The sequence below is a fragment of the Oncorhynchus masou genome, chromosome 32 (assembly GCF_036934945.1).
Source record: "Oncorhynchus masou masou isolate Uvic2021 chromosome 32, UVic_Omas_1.1, whole genome shotgun sequence".
Classification (NCBI taxonomy): Eukaryota; Metazoa; Chordata; class Actinopteri; order Salmoniformes; family Salmonidae; genus Oncorhynchus; species Oncorhynchus masou.
Window position 1 is genome coordinate 79,660,924 of NC_088243.1, and position 21,192 is coordinate 79,682,115.

General features: G+C 50.1%; 1 protein-coding gene across 20 annotated transcripts in view; it reads right to left on the reverse strand.

Moving 5' to 3' along the window:
* LOC135526651 (ankyrin repeat and KH domain-containing protein 1-like) overlaps window positions 1-21,192 on the reverse strand; it is a 67,903-nt gene that overhangs the window by 18,644 nt on the left and 28,067 nt on the right. For 11 of the 20 annotated variants that reach the window (XR_010453338.1, XM_064955177.1, XM_064955167.1 and 8 more), the window contains exons 3-17: window positions 15,499-15,655; window positions 12,053-12,215; window positions 11,374-11,521; window positions 10,513-10,746; window positions 10,275-10,369; window positions 5,398-5,559; window positions 4,705-4,786; window positions 4,359-4,550; window positions 3,750-3,859; window positions 3,495-3,582; window positions 3,122-3,249; window positions 2,471-2,614; window positions 2,262-2,367; window positions 1,097-1,368; window positions 397-663 (exon numbers count right to left, since the gene is read on the reverse strand). Coding sequence is in view for 19 of the 20 variants with exons in the window: in XM_064955177.1 (XP_064811249.1) it covers window positions 397-663; window positions 1,097-1,368; window positions 2,262-2,367; window positions 2,471-2,614; window positions 3,122-3,249; window positions 3,495-3,582; window positions 3,750-3,859; window positions 4,359-4,550; window positions 4,705-4,786; window positions 5,398-5,559; window positions 10,275-10,369; window positions 10,513-10,746; window positions 11,374-11,521; window positions 12,053-12,215; window positions 15,499-15,655 (2,348 nt within the window). In the remaining variant the exon portion in view is untranslated. Of the gene's footprint in view, window positions 1-396; window positions 664-1,096; window positions 1,369-2,261; window positions 2,368-2,470; window positions 2,615-3,121; window positions 3,250-3,494; window positions 3,583-3,749; window positions 3,860-4,358; window positions 4,551-4,704; window positions 4,787-5,397; window positions 5,560-10,274; window positions 10,370-10,512; window positions 10,747-11,373; window positions 11,522-12,052; window positions 12,216-15,348; window positions 15,409-15,498; window positions 15,656-21,192 lie in introns of those variants that run through there. The other 9 variants (XM_064955178.1, XM_064955185.1, XM_064955175.1 and 6 more) reach the window with 5 other exon arrangements.

Below are 21,192 nucleotides of genomic sequence, written 5' to 3' on the forward strand. Positions count from 1 at the left end.
TTATTAGATACGAGGGAGCGGATCAGTCAGTTTATTAGATACGAGGGAGCGGATCAGTCAGTTTATTAGATGCGAGGGAGCGGATCAGTCAGTTTATTAGATACGAGGGAGCGGATCAGTCAGTTTATTAGATGCGAGGGAGCGGATCAGTCAGTTTATTAGATACGAGGGAGCAGATCAGTCAGTTTATTAGATGCGAGGGAGCGGATCAGTCAGTTTATTAGATACGAGGGAGCGGATCAGTCAGTTTATTAGATGCGAGGGAGCGGATCAGTCAATTATTAGATACGAGCTCCCTCGTATCTAATAAATATGAATGGAGGATAACACCAGAATCTCCTGATTACCCGTCAGACCAAAAAAAAAAAAAAAAACAGACCACCACCAACTCCTAACCTCTTCTTCCTCCTCTCTGTTCTCCTCTTCGTCAGACCCTGTATCCGACCCGGGCTGTGTGCGCACGTTAACCCCTGGTGATGCTGTGAGGACCCCAGGCATGGTAGTGTTGGCCCCTTCCCCCGGCCCTGGGCCCTGGCCTGCCTCCTGCTCCTCCTTCAGGCCCTTGGCCTCCATGTACTCTTTGGTGAACTGCTGCTGGGTGTTCAACTGCAGCTGGCGCTCCACCTTCTGCAGCTCCTTCAGGATCTTCTTCTTCTTCTGGACCTGAAAGACATGACGCCACGGGGGGAGAAATCAGACCCATAGTTCTATGGTCAGACCTCACGTCCATTCGTTGAAAGACTAGATGGGTGGAGCTTATCGATCCATCTGTCCCCTGCTCATTAGGCACCAAAACTAAATAAATGAAACAGGATGGGTCTACCTGGAATTAGAAACGCACATTTTCGCTTTGTGTTGCAAAAAGCTAAACGTTTCCGTTGTGTGCCCTATACTTGAGGGTCTATGACAGTGGTCCCCAAACTCGGTCCTGGGGACTCCCAAGGCTAATGAAGTCATCAAGATTTGATTATTTGAATCAACTGTGTAGTGCTGGAGGAAAAACCCCTTGGGATCCCCAGGACCGAGTTTGGGAAAGTAATTCAAAAGGATCTCTGTGGTCCAATAACTATGAATGATTCTCTCTGTCTGCTCTCACCTGCTCCTCCCGGCTCTTCTTCAGCTCTTCGATCTTGTCTTTGGTGAGCGGCTCCCCCTGGATGAGTTCCAGAGACTGCAGCTGGGCCTTCTCTATGGCTGAGATCCTCTGGCCCAGCTCATTAAGCTTCCCTTCTGTCTCCTCCACGATACACTCCAGGGGCTGGCACAGGTGGAAGGGGGGCAAGGCCTCTGCATCCCCGGGACCCGGATGTACCCCCACTGGACTGGAAGGGCTGGGAGGGATGGCAGACTGTCTCTGCTTGGACGAACCTGGAGAGGAGGGATGGAGGAAGAAGAGGGATGAAGAGGATGGAGAGAGATGGAGGGATGAGGGAGAGAGGGATGTTTTGCAGGATTAGGTCACATTACAACAAAGCCGATATATATACAGTGGGGCAAAAAAGTATTTAGTCAGCCACCAATTGTGCAGGTTCTCCCACTTAAGATGAGAGGCCTGTAATTTCCCCCCCGTTTATAACAGGCCAAGCCAAGGCCCCCCGTTCATAACAGGCCAAGCCAAGGCCCCCCCCGTTCATAACAGGCCAAGCCAAGGCCCCCCGTTCATAACAGGCCAAGCCAAGGCCCCCCGTTCATAACAGGCCAAGCCAAGGCCCCCCGTTCATAACAGGCCAAGCCAAGGCCCCCCGTTCATAACAGGCCAAGCCAAGGCCCCCCGTTCATAACAGGCCAAGCCAAGGCCCCCCGTTCATAACAGGCCAAGCCAAGGCCGCCCCCGTTCATAACAGGCCAAGCCAAGGCCCCCCCCGTTCATAACAGGCCAAGCCAAGGCCCCCCCGTTCATAACAGGCCAAGCCAAGGCCCCCCGTTCATAACAGGCCAAGCCAAGGCCCCCCCGTTCATAACAGGCCAAGCCAAGGCCCCCCGTTCACAACAGGCCAAGCCAAGGCCCCCCGTTCACAACAGGCCAAGCCAAGGCCCCCCCCGTTCATAACAGGCCAAGCCAAGGCCCCCCCCCCGTTCATAACAGGCCAAGCCAAGGCCCCCCCCGTTCATAACAGGCCAAGCCAAGGCCCCCGTTCATAACAGGCCAAGCCAAGGCCCCCCGTTCATAACAGGCCAAGCCAAGGCCCCCCCGTTCATAACAGGCCAAGCCAAGGCCCCCCCCCGTTCATAACAGGCCAAGCCAAGGCCCCCCATTTCACCTTTGCTGGAGACGGGTGGTGGGGACGTGGTGATGTTGGAGGGGGTTCTGTCTGGCTCCTGGGGGGGAACCACCATGGCCAGGGCCTGGAATGGGACACGAGGAACCTGGGGATAGATTAGTGGTCGTAAAACAACTAGTTAAGACAATGCCCATGCTGGCCATTTCCTGTTTCAATTGGGTAAAACAATTTCAGAAAAAAAGTCTAACCTGAGAGGGGTCTTGTGAGGGGGGTGTGAGTTGGCAGAGGTCGGGAGCGTGTACAGACAGGATGTTGTTAGGGAAGTCGAGCAGGTAGGACACCACGTTGGTGTGGCCGCCCTTCGCAGCTTCGATCAGCATCGTCGAGCCGTCCTATTAGAGGAGAAACAGGAAGTGAGTAAGTCTGCATGAGGCTTCATGGCTGAGTTAAACAGCTTCCTCGTGAGTTTGATGTGTGTGTTCTACCTTCACTCTGTGCGCGTGCGTGAGTTCTACCTTCACTCTGTGCGCGTGCGTGAGTTCTACCTTCACTCTGTGCGTGTGCGTGAGTTCTACCTTCACTCTGTGCGCGTGCGTGAGTTCTACCTTCACTCTGTGCGCGTGCGTGAGTTCTACCTTCACTCTGTGCGCGTGCGTGAGTTCTACCTTCACTCTGTGCGCGTGCGTGAGTTCTACCTTCACTCTGTGCGCGTGCGTGAGTTCTACCTTCACTCTGTGCGCGTGCGTGAGTTCTACCTTCACTCTGTGCGCGTGCGTGAGTTCTACTTTCACGTTGTGTGCGTTCTACCTTCACTCTGTGTGTGGGGTCAGGTGTGTGTGTGTGAGAGTTCTACCTTCAGTCTGTGTGTGGGGTCAGGTGTGTGTGTGTGAGAGTTCTACCTTCAGTCTGTGTGTGGGGTCAGCTCCGTGTGCCAGCAGCAGCTCTACCACAGCCAGGTGTCCTCCAGCGCAGGCCAGAGATACCACCGTGTGGTCCTTGTTAGCTGTCGCTCTGTTCACATTAGCACCTGGACACAAAACACAGGAAGTCAAATCTAAACCGCAGGAATATTACAGAGTTAAATTTTATAGAGGGAAATAAGTTGAATGAAATAAATTCATTAGGCCCTAATCTATGGATTTCACGCCTGGACAGGGGCGAAATGCAAAGCACTCACTTTGTCACTTCAACTTCTCCTTCCAGTGTCTGCCATAGTAGGACTTAGTTTTAAAGGGCGTTGTAGTGGTTTAAAAACAGTCTAACCCAACCCACCCTTGCTGATGAGGAACTGCACAGTGCAGAGGTGTCCTGCTCTGGCTGCCTTCATCAGGGGTGTCCTCCCCCCCTCGGACTCATGCTCCTGGAAAACAGACAAACAGGACGTGGATTTTAGGAGAGGACATGGGCGGAAGGAAAGAAAGAAGGAAAGAGAAGGAAAGAAAATAAGGATAGGGATATATGGAAAGAAGGAAAGGACATAAGGATAGAAGGAAAGAAGAGAAGGAAAGAATGAAAGAACAGGCGTACCAGATCGGCTCCAGTCTGCAGTAGAATGTCGGCCACGTCAGTGTGTCCGTTCTCACACGCGTACGTCAGCGCTGTGTCTCCCGTCGCCGTGGTAGCGTGCACATTCGCCCCTACAGAGAGAGTTCAGAGGTGAGCCAAAAGAAAAACTATCAAGCCCTGTTAAAAAGGCAGATGTTGTCAACTTGACATTCAATATCCATCTAGTTACCAGGCTAAGTCCTGGAGTCTCACATAAGTTCCCTACAAAAATACTAAAGATCAAACTAACCATCTTCAATATGATTCCCCATCTCACCTGCAGTCAGGTGTTTGACCAGCTCCAGGTGTGTGTGTACCTGCAGTCAGGAGGTGTTTGACCAGCTCCAGGTGTGTGTGTGTACCTGCAGTCAGGAGGTGTTTGACCAGCTCCAGGTGTGTGTGTGTACCTGCAGTCAGGAGGTGTTTGACCAGCTCCAGGTGTGTGTGTGTACCTGCAGTCAGGAGGTGTTTGACCAGCTCCAGGTGTGTGTGTGTGTACCTGCAGTCAGGAGGTGTTTGACCAGCTCCAGGTGTGTGTGTGTGTACCTGCAGTCAGGAGGTGTTTGACCAGCTCCAGGTGTGTGTGTGTACCTGCAGTCAGGAGGTGTTTGACCAGCTCCAGGTGCCCCTCCTGTGCAGCCTCCATGAGAGGCGTGGAGCAGCCCAGCTCGATGTCGGCCCCGGCCTTGATGAGGAAGTCGGCCACCTCCAGGAACCCTCCACAGCAAGACAGCGTCAGGGCTGTTTCCTGGGTCTCCTCCGTCTGGGCGTTGATGTTCGCACCTGGAGGGAGGGAGGAGAGGTTAGGGTCTATATTAGGAGTGAGACTCTCCCCAACAGGCCTGACAAAGCACTTCATTACACACAATAACAGTTATATATGTATATATGCAACTTGAACAGTGTGCAGGTATCCATCTATCTGCCAGTTGATTACCCTGAGCCAGTAGCAGGGCCACCATCTCTTCATGACCTTCTCTGGCTGCCTCCATCACAGGGGTGTAACCTTCATCATTCACCTGGACACATTAAAACATACTGTTACTCAGCGTCTGAATCCCAAAACACCCTCTGGCCCCTCCATTTCAGAGTTCACGCGCACCTCTGTCCCAAAGCTGAAGGAGTGAGAACGGTCCAGGGCGTAGGGGCTCATGACCCCTCCAGTAGGCACTTTGACTGAGCCTGCAATGCTGCCGGGGTCATAGCGAAGTGGAATCCCATAAGGCACCATGTTATTTTAAAGAATGGAAAGGGGTGCTGAAATGCGATGACACGTGATTTGGTTTGTCTGATGTTGAGACATGTAAAAGTTCTCAAATGAAACGTTTGAATGTTAGAGGTTTATATTTTGTAAAATGACAGGGGTTTTTACTATTGAACTGCGTGACGTTCGTCAGGCGTGTGTCCTGAAGTTGATGGGTTTAATGATCGCCTTGCCACTCTCTGGAAGTCACCCTCTGAGAGTGACAACCGAGGGCCCTTCAAGCGGATTGGTAAGGGCGAGGCGGTGGATTGGGATTCACCATCCCTCGCTCTGTGTTGGACACTAATCCATCAGGGCTGTGGCCTTCACCATTTACCTAGACACACATGAAAACACACACTCCAATAGGACTGTGTTGCTACTCACCTCCTCTAGGTTGGCCCCTCTCTCTATGAGCAGAGCTGCTAGATCCACATGCCCGCCGCAGGCTGCCAGGGTGAGAGGCGACTCGAAGGAGTCAGCTGGCATGTTGACCTGCGCACCGCTGTCCAACAGCAGCCGTGCCACCTCCACATGCCCATCCTGGGACAGGAAGCACACACACACAGGGACAACATAAGCACCTGAGTGGGTTATGACACAGGGTTACACACACACTAACACTGGAGAAAGAGAGAGAGAGAGATTCTAACACTGGAGAGAGAGAGAGAGAGAGAGATTCTAACACTGGAGAGAGAGAGAGAGAGAGAGAGAGAGAGAGAGATTCTAACACTGGAGAGAGAGAGAGAGAGAGAGAGAGAGAGAGAGAGAGAGAGAGAGAGAGAGAGAGAGAGAGAGAGAGAGAGAGAGAGAGAGATTCTAACACTGGAGAGTGAGAGATTCTAACACTGGAGAGAGAGAGAGAGAGAGAGAGAGAGAGAGAGAGAGAGAGAGAGAGAGATTCTAACACTGGAGAGAGAGAGATTCTAACACTGGAGAGGGAGAGAGAGAGAGAGAGAGAGAGAGAGAGAGAGAGAGAGAGAGAGAGATTCTAACACTGGAGAGAGAGAGAGATTCTAACACTGGAGAGAGAGAGATTCTAACACTGGAGAGAGAGAGATTCTAACACTGGAGAGAGAGAGAGAGAGAGAGATTCTAACACTGGAGAGAGAGAGAGAGAGAGAGATTCTAACACTGGAGAGAGAGAGAGAGCGATTCTAACACTGGAGAGAGAGAGAGAGAGCGATTCTAACACTGGAGAGAGAGAGAGAGAGAGCGATTCTAACACTGGAGAGAGAGAGAGAGAGAGAGCGATTCTAACACTGGAGAGAGAGAGAGAGAGAGAGAGCGATTCTAACACTGGAGAGAGAGAGAGAGAGCGATTCTAACACTAGAGAGAGAGAGAGAGAGAGAGAGAGAGAGCGATTCTAACACTGGAGAGAGAGAGAGAGAGAGAGAGAGCGATTCTAACACTGGAGAGAGAGAGAGAGAGCGATTCTAACACTGGAGAGAGAGAGAGAGAGCGATTCTAACACTGGAGAGAGAGAGCGATTCTAACACTAGAGAGAGAGAGAGAGAGAGAGCGATTCTAACACTGGAGAGAGAGAGAGCAATTCTAACACTAGAGAGAGAGAGAGAGAGAGAGAGCGATTCTAACACTAGAGAGAGAGAGAGCGATTCTAACACTGGAGAAAGAGAGAAAGAGAGAGAGAGAGAGAGAGACAGAGAGAGACAGAGAGAGACAGAGAGAGAGAGAGAGAGAGGCTGTGTGTTGGGTCACATGTTCATCATGCAGGGAGAGAGAGGAGAGAGGGGCTGTGTGTTGAATCATATGTTCGTCATGCCGGGAGAGAGAGAGGAGAGAGGGGTTGTGTGTTGGGTCATATGCTGACCATGCAGGCAGAGAGAGGAGAGAGAGGAGAGAGGGGTTGTGTGTTGGGTCATATGTTCATCATGCAAGGAGAGAGAGGAGAGAGGGGTTGTGTGTTGGGTCATATGTTCATCATGCAAGGAGAGAGAGGAGAGAGGGGCTGTGTTTTGGGTCATATGTTCATCATGCAGGGAGAGAGAGGAGAGAGGGGATGTGAGTTGGGTCATATGCTCACCATGCAAAGAGAGAGAGGAGGGGCTGTGTTTTGGGTCATATGCTCACCATGCAAAGAGAGAGAGGAGGGGCTGTGTTTTGGGTCATATGCTCACCATGCAGGGAGAGAGAGGAGAGAGAGGAGAGAGGGGCTGTGTGTTGGGTCATATGCTCACCATGCAGGGAGAGAGAGGAGAGGGGTTGTGTGTTGGGTCATATGGTCACCATGCAGGGAGAGAGAGGAGAGAGAGGAGAGAGGGGTTGTGTGTTGGGTCATATGCTCACCATGCAGGGAGAGAGAGGAGAGAGAGGAGAGAGGGGCTGTGTTGGGTCATATGCTCACCATGCAGGGAGAGAGAGGAGAGAGAGGAGAGAGGGGCTGTGTTGGGTCATATGCTCACCATGCAGGGAGAGAGAGGAGAGGGGTTGTGTGTTGGGTCATATGGTCACCATGCAGGGAGAGAGAGGAGAGAGGGGTTGTGTTGGGTCATATGCTCACCATGCAGGGAGAGAGAGGAGAGAGGGGTTGTGTGTTGGGTCATATGCTCACCATGCAGGGAGAGAGAGAGAGGGGTTGTGTGTTGGGTCATATGCTCACCATGCAGGGAGAGAGAGGAGAGAGGGGTTGTGTGTTGGGTCATATGCTCACCATGCAGGGAGAGAGAGGAGAGGGGTTGTGTGTTGGGTCATATGCTCACCATGCAGGGAGAGAGAGGAGAGAGGGGTTGTGTGTTGGGTCATATGCTCACCATGCAGGGAGAGAGAGGAGAGAGGGGCTGTGTGTTGGGTCATATGCTCACCATGCAGGGAGAGAGAGGAGAGAGGGGTTGTGTGTTGGGTCATATGCTCACCATGCAGGGAGAGAGAGGAGAGAGGGGCTGTGTGTTGGGTCATATGCTCACCATGCAGGGAGAGAGAGGAGAGAGGGGCTGTGTGTTGGGTCATATGCTCACCATGCAGGGAGAGAGAGGAGAGAGGGGCTGTGTGTTGGGTCATATGCTCACCATGCAGGGAGAGAGAGGAGAGGGGCTGTGTGTTGGGTCATATGCTCACCATGCAGGGAGAGAGAGGAGAGGGGGCTGTGTGTTGGGTCATATGCTCACCATGCTGGGAGAGTGCGGAGTGGGGCTGTGTGTTGGGTCATATGCTCACCATGCAGGGAGAGAGAGGAGAGGGGCTGTGTGTTGGGTCATATGCTCACCATGCAGGGAGAGAGAGGAGAGGGGTTGTGTGTTGGGTCATATGCTCACCATGCAGGGAGAGAGAGGAGAGGGGCTGTGTGTTGGGTCATATGCTCACCATGCAGGGAGAGAGAGGAGAGGGGCTGTGTGTTGGGTCATATGCTCACCATGCAGGGAGAGAGAGGAGAGGGGTTGTGTGTTGGGTCATATGCTCACCATGCAGGGAGAGAGAGGAGAGGGGCTGTGTGTTGGGTCATATGCTCACCATGCAGGGAGAGAGAGGAGAGGGGCTGTGTGTTGGGTCATATGCTCACCATGCAGGGAGAGAGAGGAGAGAGAGGAGAGAGGGGCTGTGTGTTGGGTCATATGCTCACCATGCAGAGAGAGAGAGGAGAGAGGGGCTGTGTGTTGGGTCATATGCTCACCATGCAGAGAGAGAGAGGAGAGAGAGGAGAGAGGGGCTGTGTGTTGGGTCATATGCTCACCATGCAGAGAGAGAGAGGAGAGAGAGGAGAGAGGGGCTGTGTGTTGGGTCATATGCTCACCATGCAGAGAGAGAGAGGAGAGAGAGGAGAGAGGGGCTGTGTGTTGGGTCATATGCTCACCATGCAGAGAGAGAGAGGAGAGAGAGGAGAGAGGGGCTGTGTGTTGGGTCATATGCTCACCATGCAGGGAGAGAGAGGAGAGGGGCTGTGTGTTGGGTCATATGCTCACCATGCAGGGAGAGAGAGGAGAGGGGCTGTGTATTGGGTCATATGCTCACCATGCAGGGAGAGAGAGGAGAGGGGCTGTGTGTTGGGTCATATGCTCACCATGCAGGGAGAGAGAGGAGAGGGGCTGTGTGTTGGGTCATATGCTCACCATGCAGGGAGAGAGAGGAGAGGGGCTGTGTGTTGGGTCATATGCTCACCATGCAGGGAGAGAGAGGAGAGGGGCTGTGTGTTGGGTCATATGCTCACCATGCAGGGAGAGAGAGGAGAGGGGTTGTGTGTTGGGTCATATGCTCACCATGCAGGGAGAGAGAGGAGAGGGGCTGTGTGTTGGGTCATATGCTCACCATGCAGGGAGAGAGAGGAGAGGGGCTGTGTGTTGGGTCATATGCTCACCATGCAGGGAGAGAGAGGAGAGGGGTTGTGTGTTGGGTCATATGCTCACCATGCAGGGAGAGAGAGGAGAGAGGGGTTGTGTGTTGGGTCATATGCTCACCATGCAGGGAGAGAGAGGAGAGGGGTTGTGTGATGGGTCATATGCTCACCATGCAGGGAGAGAGAGGAGAGGGGTTGTGTGATGGGTCATATGCTCACCATGCAGGGAGAGAGAGGAGAGGGGTTGTGTGTTGGGTCATATGCTCACCATGCAGGGAGAGGAGAGAGGGGTTGTGTTGGGTCATATGCTCACCATGCAGGGAGAGAGAGGAGAGGGGTTGTGATGGGTCATATGCTCACCATGCAGGGAGAGAGAGGAGAGAGGGGTTGTGATGGGTCATATGCTCACCATGCAGGGAGAGAGAGGAGAGAGGGGTTGTGTGTTGGGTCATATGCTCACCATGCAGGGAGAGAGAGGAGAGAGGGGTTGTGTGTTGGGTCATATGCTCACCATGCAGGGAGAGAGAGGAGAGGGGTTGTGATGGGTCATATGCTCACCATGCAGGGAGAGAGAGGAGAGAGGGGCTGTGTGTTGGGTCATATGCTCACCATGCAGGGAGAGGAGAGGGGTTGTGATGGGTCATATGCTCACCATGCAGGGAGAGGAGAGGGGTTGTGATGGGTCATATGCTCACCATGCAGGGAGAGAGAGGGGTTGTGATGGGTCATATGCTCACCATGCAGGGAGAGAGAGGAGAGGGGTTGTGATGGGTCATATGCTCACCATGCAGGGAGAGAGAGGGGTTGTGATGGGTCATATGCTCACCATGCAGGGAGAGAGGAGAGAGGGGCTGTGTGTTGGGTCATATGCTCACCATGCAGGGAGAGAGAGGAGAGGGGCTGTGTGATGGGTCATATGCTCACCATGCAGGGAGAGAGAGGAGAGAGAGGTTGTGTGTTGGGTCATATGCTCACCATGCAGGCCTCCATCAGGGCTGTGTGCATCTCATCCGTCTTGTGCTCCTGATCCGCTCCGGCCTCCAGCAGAAACCTCACCATGTCCAGATGACCTGAAGAAGGGAAGCCGTTTCATAGAAATGGACATTTTGTTGTCAGACTCTGAAAGATGTTTTTTTTTGGGGGGGGGGGGGGGCAGGAAACATTTTTAAAAACAAGGTAACACTTGAATACGTGGACAACAAGTGAAGAAGACCTTTGTAGCAGGCGAGTGTGAGGGCGCTCTCCTTGAACTCGTTGGAGTGTGTGTTGATCCCGGCGCCGTACTCCAGCAGAACCCTGGCCACCTCCACGTGGCCCGCACTCGCCCCCTCCATTAGAGGGGTGTGTCCGTTCTCGTTGTGGTCCTCGATGTTGGCCCCCTCCTTTAGGAGAACCTTCACCACATCTACGAACCCCCCAGCACACGCATACGTCAGGGCTGTGTTACCTACAGAGAGAGAGAGACCGTACGTCAGGGCTGTGTTACCTACAGAGAGAGAGAGACCATAAATCAGGGCTGTGTTACCTACAGAGGGAGAGAGAGACCATACGTCAGGGCTGTGTTACCTACAGAGGGAGAGAGACCGTACATCAGGGCTGTGTTACCTACAGAGAGAGAGAGACCGTACGTCAGGGCTGTGTTACCTACAGAGAGAGAGACCGTACGTCAGGGCTGTGTTACCTACAGAGGGAGAGAGACCGTACGTCAGGGCTGTGTTACCTACAGAGAGAGAGAGACCGTACATCAGGGCTGTGTTACCTACAGAGAGAGAGAGACCGTACGTCAGGGCTGTGTTACCTACAGAGGGAGAGAGACCGTACATCAGGGCTGTGTTACCTACAGAGGGAGAGAGACCGTACGTCAGGGCTGTGTTACCTACAGAGAGAGAGAGAGAGACCATACGTCAGGGCTGTGTTACCTACAGAGGGAGAGAGACCTACAGAGGGATGGGGAGAGAGATCTCATACAAGCAGAATTCTAAACACTTTGGTTTGGACAAAAAAATGACAATAAATAACCACGCACACACACACACACACACACGGCAGATGGAAAAGGAGTGTGTATTCGTACCGGTGGAGGACTGTGCGTTGGCGTCAGCCCCGTGGACCAGGAGCAGCTTGACGATGTCCACGTAACCGCCGCTCGCCGCCGCCATCAGGGGAGTGATGTCACCTTTAATCCCCCGGTCCTCCACGTTGGCGTGCATGGCCAGCAGCACCTAACAACCAATCACAGCAGGGGTCGGGGATCAGAGGTCATATAATGTAAATGTATGGTGTAAAGTGTTTGTGGGGTACTCAACCTCATCCTGACCTAACCCCCCAAAGAGACAATTCACCAAAGTTACTAAAATTACTTTTTTATTTTTTGAAAGGATCATTACACACACTGCACTGCTCTCCCTCCCTCACACACACACCAACACTGTTCTACTGTTCCCTCTCACACACTGCGTTCTCTCACACACACTGCACTGCGCTCTCTCTCACACACTGCACTGCGCTCTCTCTCACACACTGCACTGCGCTCTCTCTCACACACTGCACTGCTCTCTCTCTCTCTCTCACACACTGCACTGCTCTCTCTCACACACACTGCACTGCTCTCTCACACACACTGCACTGCTCTCTCACACACACACACACTGCACTGTTCTCTCTCTCACACACACACACTGCACTGTTCTCTCTCTCACACACACACACTGCACTGTTCTCTCACACACACTGCACTGTTCTCTCACACACACCTGTGCGAGTTCATAGTATCCAGCAGAGCAGGCGAGGCAGAGAAGACTCTCTCCTTCCTCAGTGTGTTCGTTGACGCTCCGGCCCTCGTCTAGCAGCTTCCTCACAGCGTTCACGTCTCCGTCCGAACACGCCTCAGCTAGACTCCGGCTGAAATTAACCAGACTGCTACAATTACTGCCCCTGTGACAGCAGAACCTCACACTTCTACTATTATGTTGAAAGAAAAACTACCAGACATATTGATGACACAGGTAACACACTGACTGATTGACATATTGATCACAGAGGTAACACACTGACTGATTGACATATTGATGACAGAGGTAACACACTGACTGATTGACATATTGATGACAGAGGTAACACACTGACTGATTGACATATTGATGACAGAGGTAACACACTGACTGATTGACATATTGATGACAGAGGTAACACACTGACTGATTGACATATTGATGACAGAGGTAACACACTGACTGATTGACATATTGATGACAGAGGTAACACACTGACTGATTGACATATTGATGACAGAGGTAACACACTGACTGATTGACATATTGATGACAGAGGTAACACACTGACTGATTGACATATTGATGACAGAGGTAACACACTGACTGATTGACATATTGATGACAGAGGTAACACACTGACTGATTGACATATTGATGACAGAGGTAACACACTGACTGATTGACATATTGATGACAGAGGTAACACACTGACTGATTGACATATTGATGACAGAGGTAACACACTGACTGATTGACATATTGATGACAGAGGTAACACACTGACTGATTGACATATTGATGACAGAGGTAACACACTGATTGATTGACATATTGATGACAGAGGTAACACACTGACTGATTGACATATTGATGACAGAGGTAACACACTGATTGATTGACATATTGATCACAGAGGTAACACACTGACTGATTGACATATTGATCACAGAGGTAACACACTGACTGATTGACATATTGATGACAGAGGTAACACACTGACTGATTGACATATTGATGACAGAGGTAACACACTGACTGATTGACATATTGATCACAGAGGTAACACACTGACTGATTGACATATTGATCACAGAGGTAACACACTGACTGATTGACATATTGATGACAGAGGTAACACACTGACTGATTGACATATTGATGACAGAGGTAACACACTGACTGATTGACATATTGATGACAGAGGTAACACACTGACTGATTGAAATGCAGGTTTTGCTATATTCAGTGGGTCTCACATACTTGTCAGCCTGGCCAGCGTTGAGTGGGTTTTCTGCTCGTGTATTGATGAATGGATGTGGCCTGTTTGATTCCCTCCGTAAGCCAATCAAACAGGCAACACGTCAGTATAGAGATAAAGTAGAGTCGCAATTCAACGGCTCAGACATATGTGGCAGGGTCTACAGTCCATCACAGACTACAAAGAGGTCTCGGACACCAACGTCTTGCTCCCAGACAAGCTAAACATCCAGATTCACCTGCTTTGAGGAGAACAGTGCCACCGACACTGCCTGCTTCCAAGGACTGTGGGCTCTCCTTCTCCATGGCCGACGTGAGTATGACATTTAAGTGTGTTAACCCTCGCAAGGCTGCAGTCCCAGACGGCATCCCCAGCCGCGTCCTCAGAGCATGCAGACCAGCTGACTGGTGTGTTTATGGACATATTCAATCAATCCTTATCCCAGTCTGCAGTCCCCATATGCTTCAAGAGGGCCACCATTGTTCCTGTATCCAAGGCGGCAAAGGTAACTGAGCTAAATGACTTTCGCCCCGTAGCACTCACTTCTGTCATGAAGTGCTTTGAGAGACTAGTTAAGAACCATATCACCTCCACCCTACCTGACACCCTTAATCCACTCCAATTTGCATACCGCCCCAATAGGTTCACAGAACACTGCAAACTGCCCTAACCCATCTGGACAAAAGGAATGCCTGTTCATTGTCTACAGCTCAGCATTCAACACCATAGTACCCTTCTAACTCGTCATTAAGCTCGAGACCCTGGGCCTCGACCCCGCCCTGTGCAACTGGGTCCTGGACTTCCTGACGGGCTGCTGCCAGGTGGTGAAGGTAGGAAACACCTCCACTTCGCTGATCCACAACATAGGGGCCCCACAAGGGTGCGTTCTGAGCCCTCTCCTGTACACTCATGACTGCGTGGCCATGCACGCCACCAGCTCAATCATCAAGTTTGCAGAAAACACTACAGTGGTAGGATTGTTTACCAACAACGACGAGACGGCCTACAGGGAGGTGGTGAGGGTCCTCGAAGTGTGGTGTCAGGAAACAGCAGAGGGAGCAGCGCCCCTATCCACATTTAAGGGACAGCATTGGAGCAGGTGGATAACTTCAAGTTCCCCGGCGTAAACATCACCGACAGACTGAAGTGTTCCACCCACACAGACAGTGTGGGGTACAAGGTGAAACAGCGCCTCTTCAACCTCAGGAGGCTGATGAAATTTGGCTTGGCACCAAAAACCCTCAAACTTTTACAGATGCACAATCGAGAGCATCCTGTCGGGCTGCATCACCGCCTGGTACGGCAACTGCAGCGACTGCAACCACAGGGCTCTCCAGAGGGTAGTGTGGTCTGCACAACGCATCACCGGGGGCAAACTACCTGCCCTCCAGGACACTTACAGCCCCCGATGTCACAGGAAGGCCATAAAGATCACCAAGGACATAACCACCCGAGCCACTGCCAGTTCACCCCGCTATCATCCAGAAGGCGAGGTCAGTACAGGTGCATCAAAGCAGGGCCTGAGAGACTGAAAAACAGCTTCTATCTCAAGGCCATCATACACACAGGGATGTGATGGCTATGTAACGATGCACCTTAGAGGCTGCTGCCTACACAAACAGACTTGAAATCACTGGCCACTTTAATAATGGAACACTAGTCCCTTTAAGAATGTTTAAATATTTTTGCTTTACTCATCTCATATGTATATAATGTATTCTATTGTACTGTATTTTAGTCAATGCCACGACAACATTGCTCGTCCTAATATTTATAGATTCTTTAATTCCATTCTTTTACTTTTAAGTTTGTGTGTATTGTTGTGAATTGTTAGATATTACCATACTGTTGGAGCTAGAAACACAAGCATTTTGCTACACCCACAATAACATCTGCAGAACATGTGTATGTGACCAATAACATCTGCTAACCATGTGTATGTGACCAATAACATCTGCTAACCATGTGTATGTGACCAATAAACTGATTTGATTTACAGACTGGGGTAGATACATACTTGTCGGCCTGGCCAGCGTTGAGTGTGTTCTCTGCTCTCATGTACTGATTGATAGATGGACTGGGATAGATACATGTCGGCCTGGCCAGCGTTGAGTGTGTTCTCTGCTCTCATGTACTGATTGATAAATGGACTGGGATAGATACATACTTGTCGGCCTGGCCAGCGTTGAGTGTGTTCTCTGCTCTCATGCGCGTCAGGGCAGCAGCCGCCTCGTCCAGGGCACAGCTCACTGACGACGTCAGCCTCCGCAGCACCTCGGGATCTGCGAACGCTTTACCATCCGCAGTTGACAGTTTACCAATGCCTTCCGGGTTAAAGGTCATCACAGGAAACACAGGCATGTGGGGCAAAACCACACCAATGAAGCCAGGCAGTTGGATCGTAGAGGCAAGTCCAGCCACAGCCAATCCATGGTTAGTAGAGGCATTCATAAAGAAACACAGGAAACACAAGGGTTAGATCCAAGTCAGGAATACTGATTTGACAAGCTTGGGTGTGTGTACACTGAGCGTTCAAAACATTAGGAACACCTGCTCTTTCCATGACAGACTGACCAGGTGAAAGCTATGATCGCTTATTGATGTCACTTGTTAAATCCACTTCAACCAGTGTAGATGAAGGGGAGGAGACATGTTAAAGAAGAATACGCCTGGAGACAATTGAGACATGGATTGTGTAACATACTGAGGGTAAATGGACAAGACAAAGAACTGAAGTGCCTTTGAACAGGGTATGGTAGTAGGTGCCCGGTGCACCGGTTTGAGCGTATGGTCCACCACCCAAGTTGACACAACTGTGGGAAGCATTGGAGTCAACATGGACCAGCATCCCTGTGGAACGCTTTCAACGCCTTGTAGAATCCATGCCCAACAAATTGAGCCTGTTCTGATGGCAAAAGGGAATTCAACTCAATATTAGGAAGGCGTTCCTAATGTTTTGTACTAGAGGTCGATTCATTTGGACCGACTTGAAGTTCTCATAACAACCGGTAATTTGCATTTTTGGATGCCGATTACGGCCGATTATACTGCACTCCACGAGGAAACTGCGTGGCAGGCTGACCACCTGTTACGCGAGTGCAGCAAGGAGCCAAGGAAGGTTGCTAGCTAGTATTAAACTTATCTTGTAAAAATAATCAATCTTAACCTAATCACTAGTTAACTACACATGGTTGATGATATTACTAGGTTAACTAGCTTGTCCTGCGTTGCATATATTCAATGCGGTGCCTGTTAATTTACCATCGAATCACAGCCTACTTCGCCAAACGGGTGATGATTTAAACAAAAACACAATCGTTGCATGAATGTACCTAATCATAAACGTCAACGCCTTTTCCCCCATGCTTACGACGCTCTTATGTCAGGACTAACACTGCCTGGGCTAGATAAACTCCGACTTAGATGGGTAAAGATCTGGGTATTGATCTTGATGAGGATCTATGGAGTGACCTATGCAGGGATGGTGTTACATCCACATTGAACTCCAGATACAGACGGATCCAGTTTAATTTCCTCCATCAGCTCTATATCACCCCATCTATACTACACAAGTTCAACCCAGATATCTCCTCCCTATGTTTTTAGATGTGTCTCAGATGAAGGAACATTCCTCCATTCCACTTGGCAGTGTTCAAAACTACACGGTTTCTGGCAGGGGGTATGCGATACCATATCCTCAATTCACGGGGTTGCATTCCATTTAGACCCGGAGGTCTGTCTACTGGGTAACTTTACTAACACCAATCTTAGGCAAAGTCACACTATAACGCGAACAGAATTATTGCTAGCGATTGCCAAGAAATGTATCGCCTTGAAATGGAAATCGGATTCCCCCTGCCAGTTGCAATGTGGCTATCAGAAGTTAATAGTTGTATCCCACTGGAGAAAATCACTTAATGCTTGAAGAATAAGTTAGACATCTTACTGAATTTTGCAACCTTTTGTCGATATGGAGAATCTCCCCATCGTGTCGCGTCGATATGGAGAATCTCCCCATCTCACTGGTCCCCCCCCAAAGCCAATTCCTCCTTTGGTCACCTTTCCTTCCAGTTCTCTGCTGCCACTGACTGGAACTAACTGCAAACATCACTAAATCTCCCTCACTAGCTTTAAGAACCAGCTTTCAGAGCAGCTCACAGATCACTGCACCTGTTCATAGCCCATCTGTATACAGCCCATCTATCTACCTCATCCCCATACTGTATTTATTTATTTTGCTTCTGTTGCACCACAGTATCTCTACTTGCACATCCATCTTTTGCACATCTACCACTCCAGTGTTTAATTGCCATATTGTAATTAGTTCGCCACCATGGCCTATTTATTGCCTTAACTCCCTTATTTGCACTCACTGTATATACACTTTTCACTCTACTGTATTATTGACTGTATGTTTTGTTAATTCCATGTGTAACTCTGTGTTGTTGTGTGTCGAACTGCTATGCTTTATCTTGGCCAGGTCACAGTTGCAAATGAGAACTTGTTCTCAACTAGCTTACCTGGTAAAATAAAGGTGAAATAAATAAATACATCTTTTTTAAATTATGACTTTATATATACACAATTATTATTATTTTACACTCATCCGTTATTGTCATTGTCATATTGTTGTCTAATATCTTTTCATTTTTGTTTTGAATGTTCTTATTTGGAAAATGAAAAAATAAAATATTTTTAAAAACCATCAATGCCTTTCTTAAAATCAATACACAAATATATATTTTTAGAGTCAAGGTTTATGCAACAGTTTGGGCCGCCTGGCTCGTTGCAAACTAATTTGCCAGAATTTTACATAATTATGACATAACATTGGAGGTTGTGCAATGTAACAGCAATATTTAGACTTATGGTTGCTACCCGTTCAATAAAATACAGAACGGTTCTATATTTCACTGAGAGAACAAAAGTTTTCGAAATGATTGTTTCTGGATTTTACCATATTAATGACCAAAGGCTCGTAATTCTGTGTGTTATTATATTATAATGAAGTCTATGATTAGATATTTGATAGAGCAGTCTGAGCGGTGGTAGGCAGCAGCAGGCTCGTAAGCCTTCATTCACACTTCACTGCGTTTGCCAGCAGCTCTTCACAATGCTTGATGCACAGTGCTGTTTACGACATCAAGCCTATCAACTCCTGAGATTAAGCTGGCAATACTAAAATGCCTATTAGAACATTCAATAGTCAAAGGTATATGAAATACAAATGGTATAGAGAGAAATAGTCGACGCGTCATAATTCCTATAATAACTACATCATAAAACGTCTTACCTGGGAATATTGAAGACTCGTGTTAAAAGGAACCACCAGCTTTCATATGTTTTCATGTTCTGAGCAAGGACCTTAAACGTTGCACTTTCACGTTCTTCTCCAACACTGTTTTTTTGCATTAATTAAACCAAATTGAACATGTTTCATTATTTATTTGAGACTAAATAGATGTTTTTTATGTATTATATTAAGTTAAAATAAAAGTGTTAATTCAGTATTGTTGTAATTATATTTTGTACAGTGTATGTGTACATGTTAAAAAGGTCTTCACACGAAGAACAGCTCCACCTTTCCCCCTGAGAGGCTAGGAGGAAATGTAGACATACTGCCTACACCGACTGACCCAGTCCTCACAGATCTAACCCCAAGTGCATGGGGTCTAGTCTAGGCTAAGCTAGGAGTCTAGGCTAAGCTAGGAGTCTAGGCTAAGCTAGGAGTCTAGGCTAAGCTAGGAGTCTAGGCTAAGCTAGGAGTCTAGGCTAAGCTAGGAGTCTAGGCTAAGCTAGGAGTCTAGGCTAAGCTAGGAGTCTAGACTAAGCTAGGAGTCTAGACTAAGACTAAGCTAGGAGTCTAGACTAAGCTAGGAGTCTAGACTAAGCTAGGAGTCTAGACTAAGCTAGGAGTCTAGGCTAAGCTAGGAGTCTAGGCTAAGCTAGGAGTCTAGGCTAAGCTAGGAGTCTAGGCTAAGCTAGGAGTCTAGACTAAGCTAGGAGTCTAGACTAAGACTAAGCTAGGAGTCTAGACTAAGCTAGGAGTCTAGACTAAGCTAGGAGTCTAGACTAAGCTAGGAGTCTAGACTAAGCTAGGAGTCTAGACTAAGATAGGAGTCTAGACTAAGATAGGGGTTAGGGTGCTACCTAAAGGGCTAGGGGGCCAGCTAGCGTCTAGGGCACGGTTGGGTGACTCCAGTCCGAGGGCCTGATTGGTGTCACTTTTTCTCCATCCCTAACAAAACACAGTTGATTAATCAAATGGCGTTCTAAACCGAGGATCATGATTAGGTGATTATTGGAGTCAGGTGTGTTAGCTGGGGCAAAACTGTGGCACCAATCAGGGCCTCAAGGACTGGAATTACCCACCCCTGGTCTAGGGGCTAGCTAGTGGTGAATTATAGATGGGGCCTACAGGGTGGCAGGGAGGGAGAGGACCGAGGACCGAGACGCGGGGAGGGAGAGGACCGAGACGCGGGGAGGGAGAGGACCGAGACGCGGGGAGGGAGAGGACCGAGACGCGGGGAGGGAGAGGACCGAGACGCGGGGAGGGAGAGGACCGAGACGCGGGGAGGGAGAGGACCGAGACGCGGGGAGGGAGAGGACCGAGACGCGGGGAGGGAGAGGACCGAGACGCGGGGAGGGACAGGACCGAGACGCGGGGAGGGAGAGGACCGAGACGCGGGGAGGGAGAGGACCGAGACGCGGGGAGGGAGAGGACCGAGACGCGGGGAGGGAGAGGACCGAGACGCGGGGAGGGAGAGGACCGAGACGCGGGGAGGGAGAGGACCGAGACGCGGGGAGGGAGAGGACCGAGACGCGGGGAGGGACAGGACCGAGACGCGGGGAGGGACAGGACCGAGACGCGGGGAGGGACAGGACCGAGACGCGGGGAGGGAGAGGACCGAGACGCGGGGAGGGAGAGGACCGAGACGCGGGGAGGGAGAGGACCGAGACGCGGGGAGGGACAGGACCGAGACGCGGGGAGGGACAGGACCGAGACGCGGGGAGGGACAGGACCGAGACGCGGGGAGGGACAGGACCGAGACGCGGGGAGGGACAGGACCGAGACGCGGGGGGAGAGGACCGAGACACAGGGAACAAGAAAAAACAGACTGCTTGTTCTGTTAACCTAGACTGAAGGACCTATTTCACAAGGAGCAAGACCCACTTCCCATCCGGGGAGGCCATCCAAGCCAAAATACTGTGTGTGCGTTGACACCAGAGATGTGGGAGAAAGTCAGTCGAAGTTAGAATGATCCCAACTCTCCCCCTGATGTTTGCCTCTAACCTACATTAGTGGAAGTAGAAGTTTCAAGTTGTAGTTGCCACATGCACAAGTACAGTGAAATTGTTAACTTGCAAGCCCTGCACAACAGTGAAGTAAAGACGAAATCACACACAAGCAAAGCTGGAACACAAGACACAGCCATACAGAACGGAGCCATCTTTGCAACAGAAAAGTTTAGAAGTAAAACTGTGTTAGTGGGTGGATCCTGCCAGTCAGTGTTTCCATCACCACTACCCTCTGCTCTGCCTGTGTGACTGAGTCAAACCTTAGCCTACACCTGGCCGTCCGGAGTTCACAACGTTGCCCCAGGCGGGCAGGCAGGCCAAGGGAAGTGGTGAAGGGCTGAGGTCTGGGTGGTTGATAGTTCTATTTCATGTCTAAACAACGTCACATGGGCTTTCGATAACAAGCATTATTAAAAAGAGGCTGTTTTTATTCATCTGGCTTATATTCATCAAAGCCTTCTGTTTAACCAGTGCATCTTGTTCAACACAGTCAGCAACCTAGGGTTCTCAGAAGATTGTTCAGGCTGGTTTGAAAACCACTCACAACATGCCTTCTCTGACG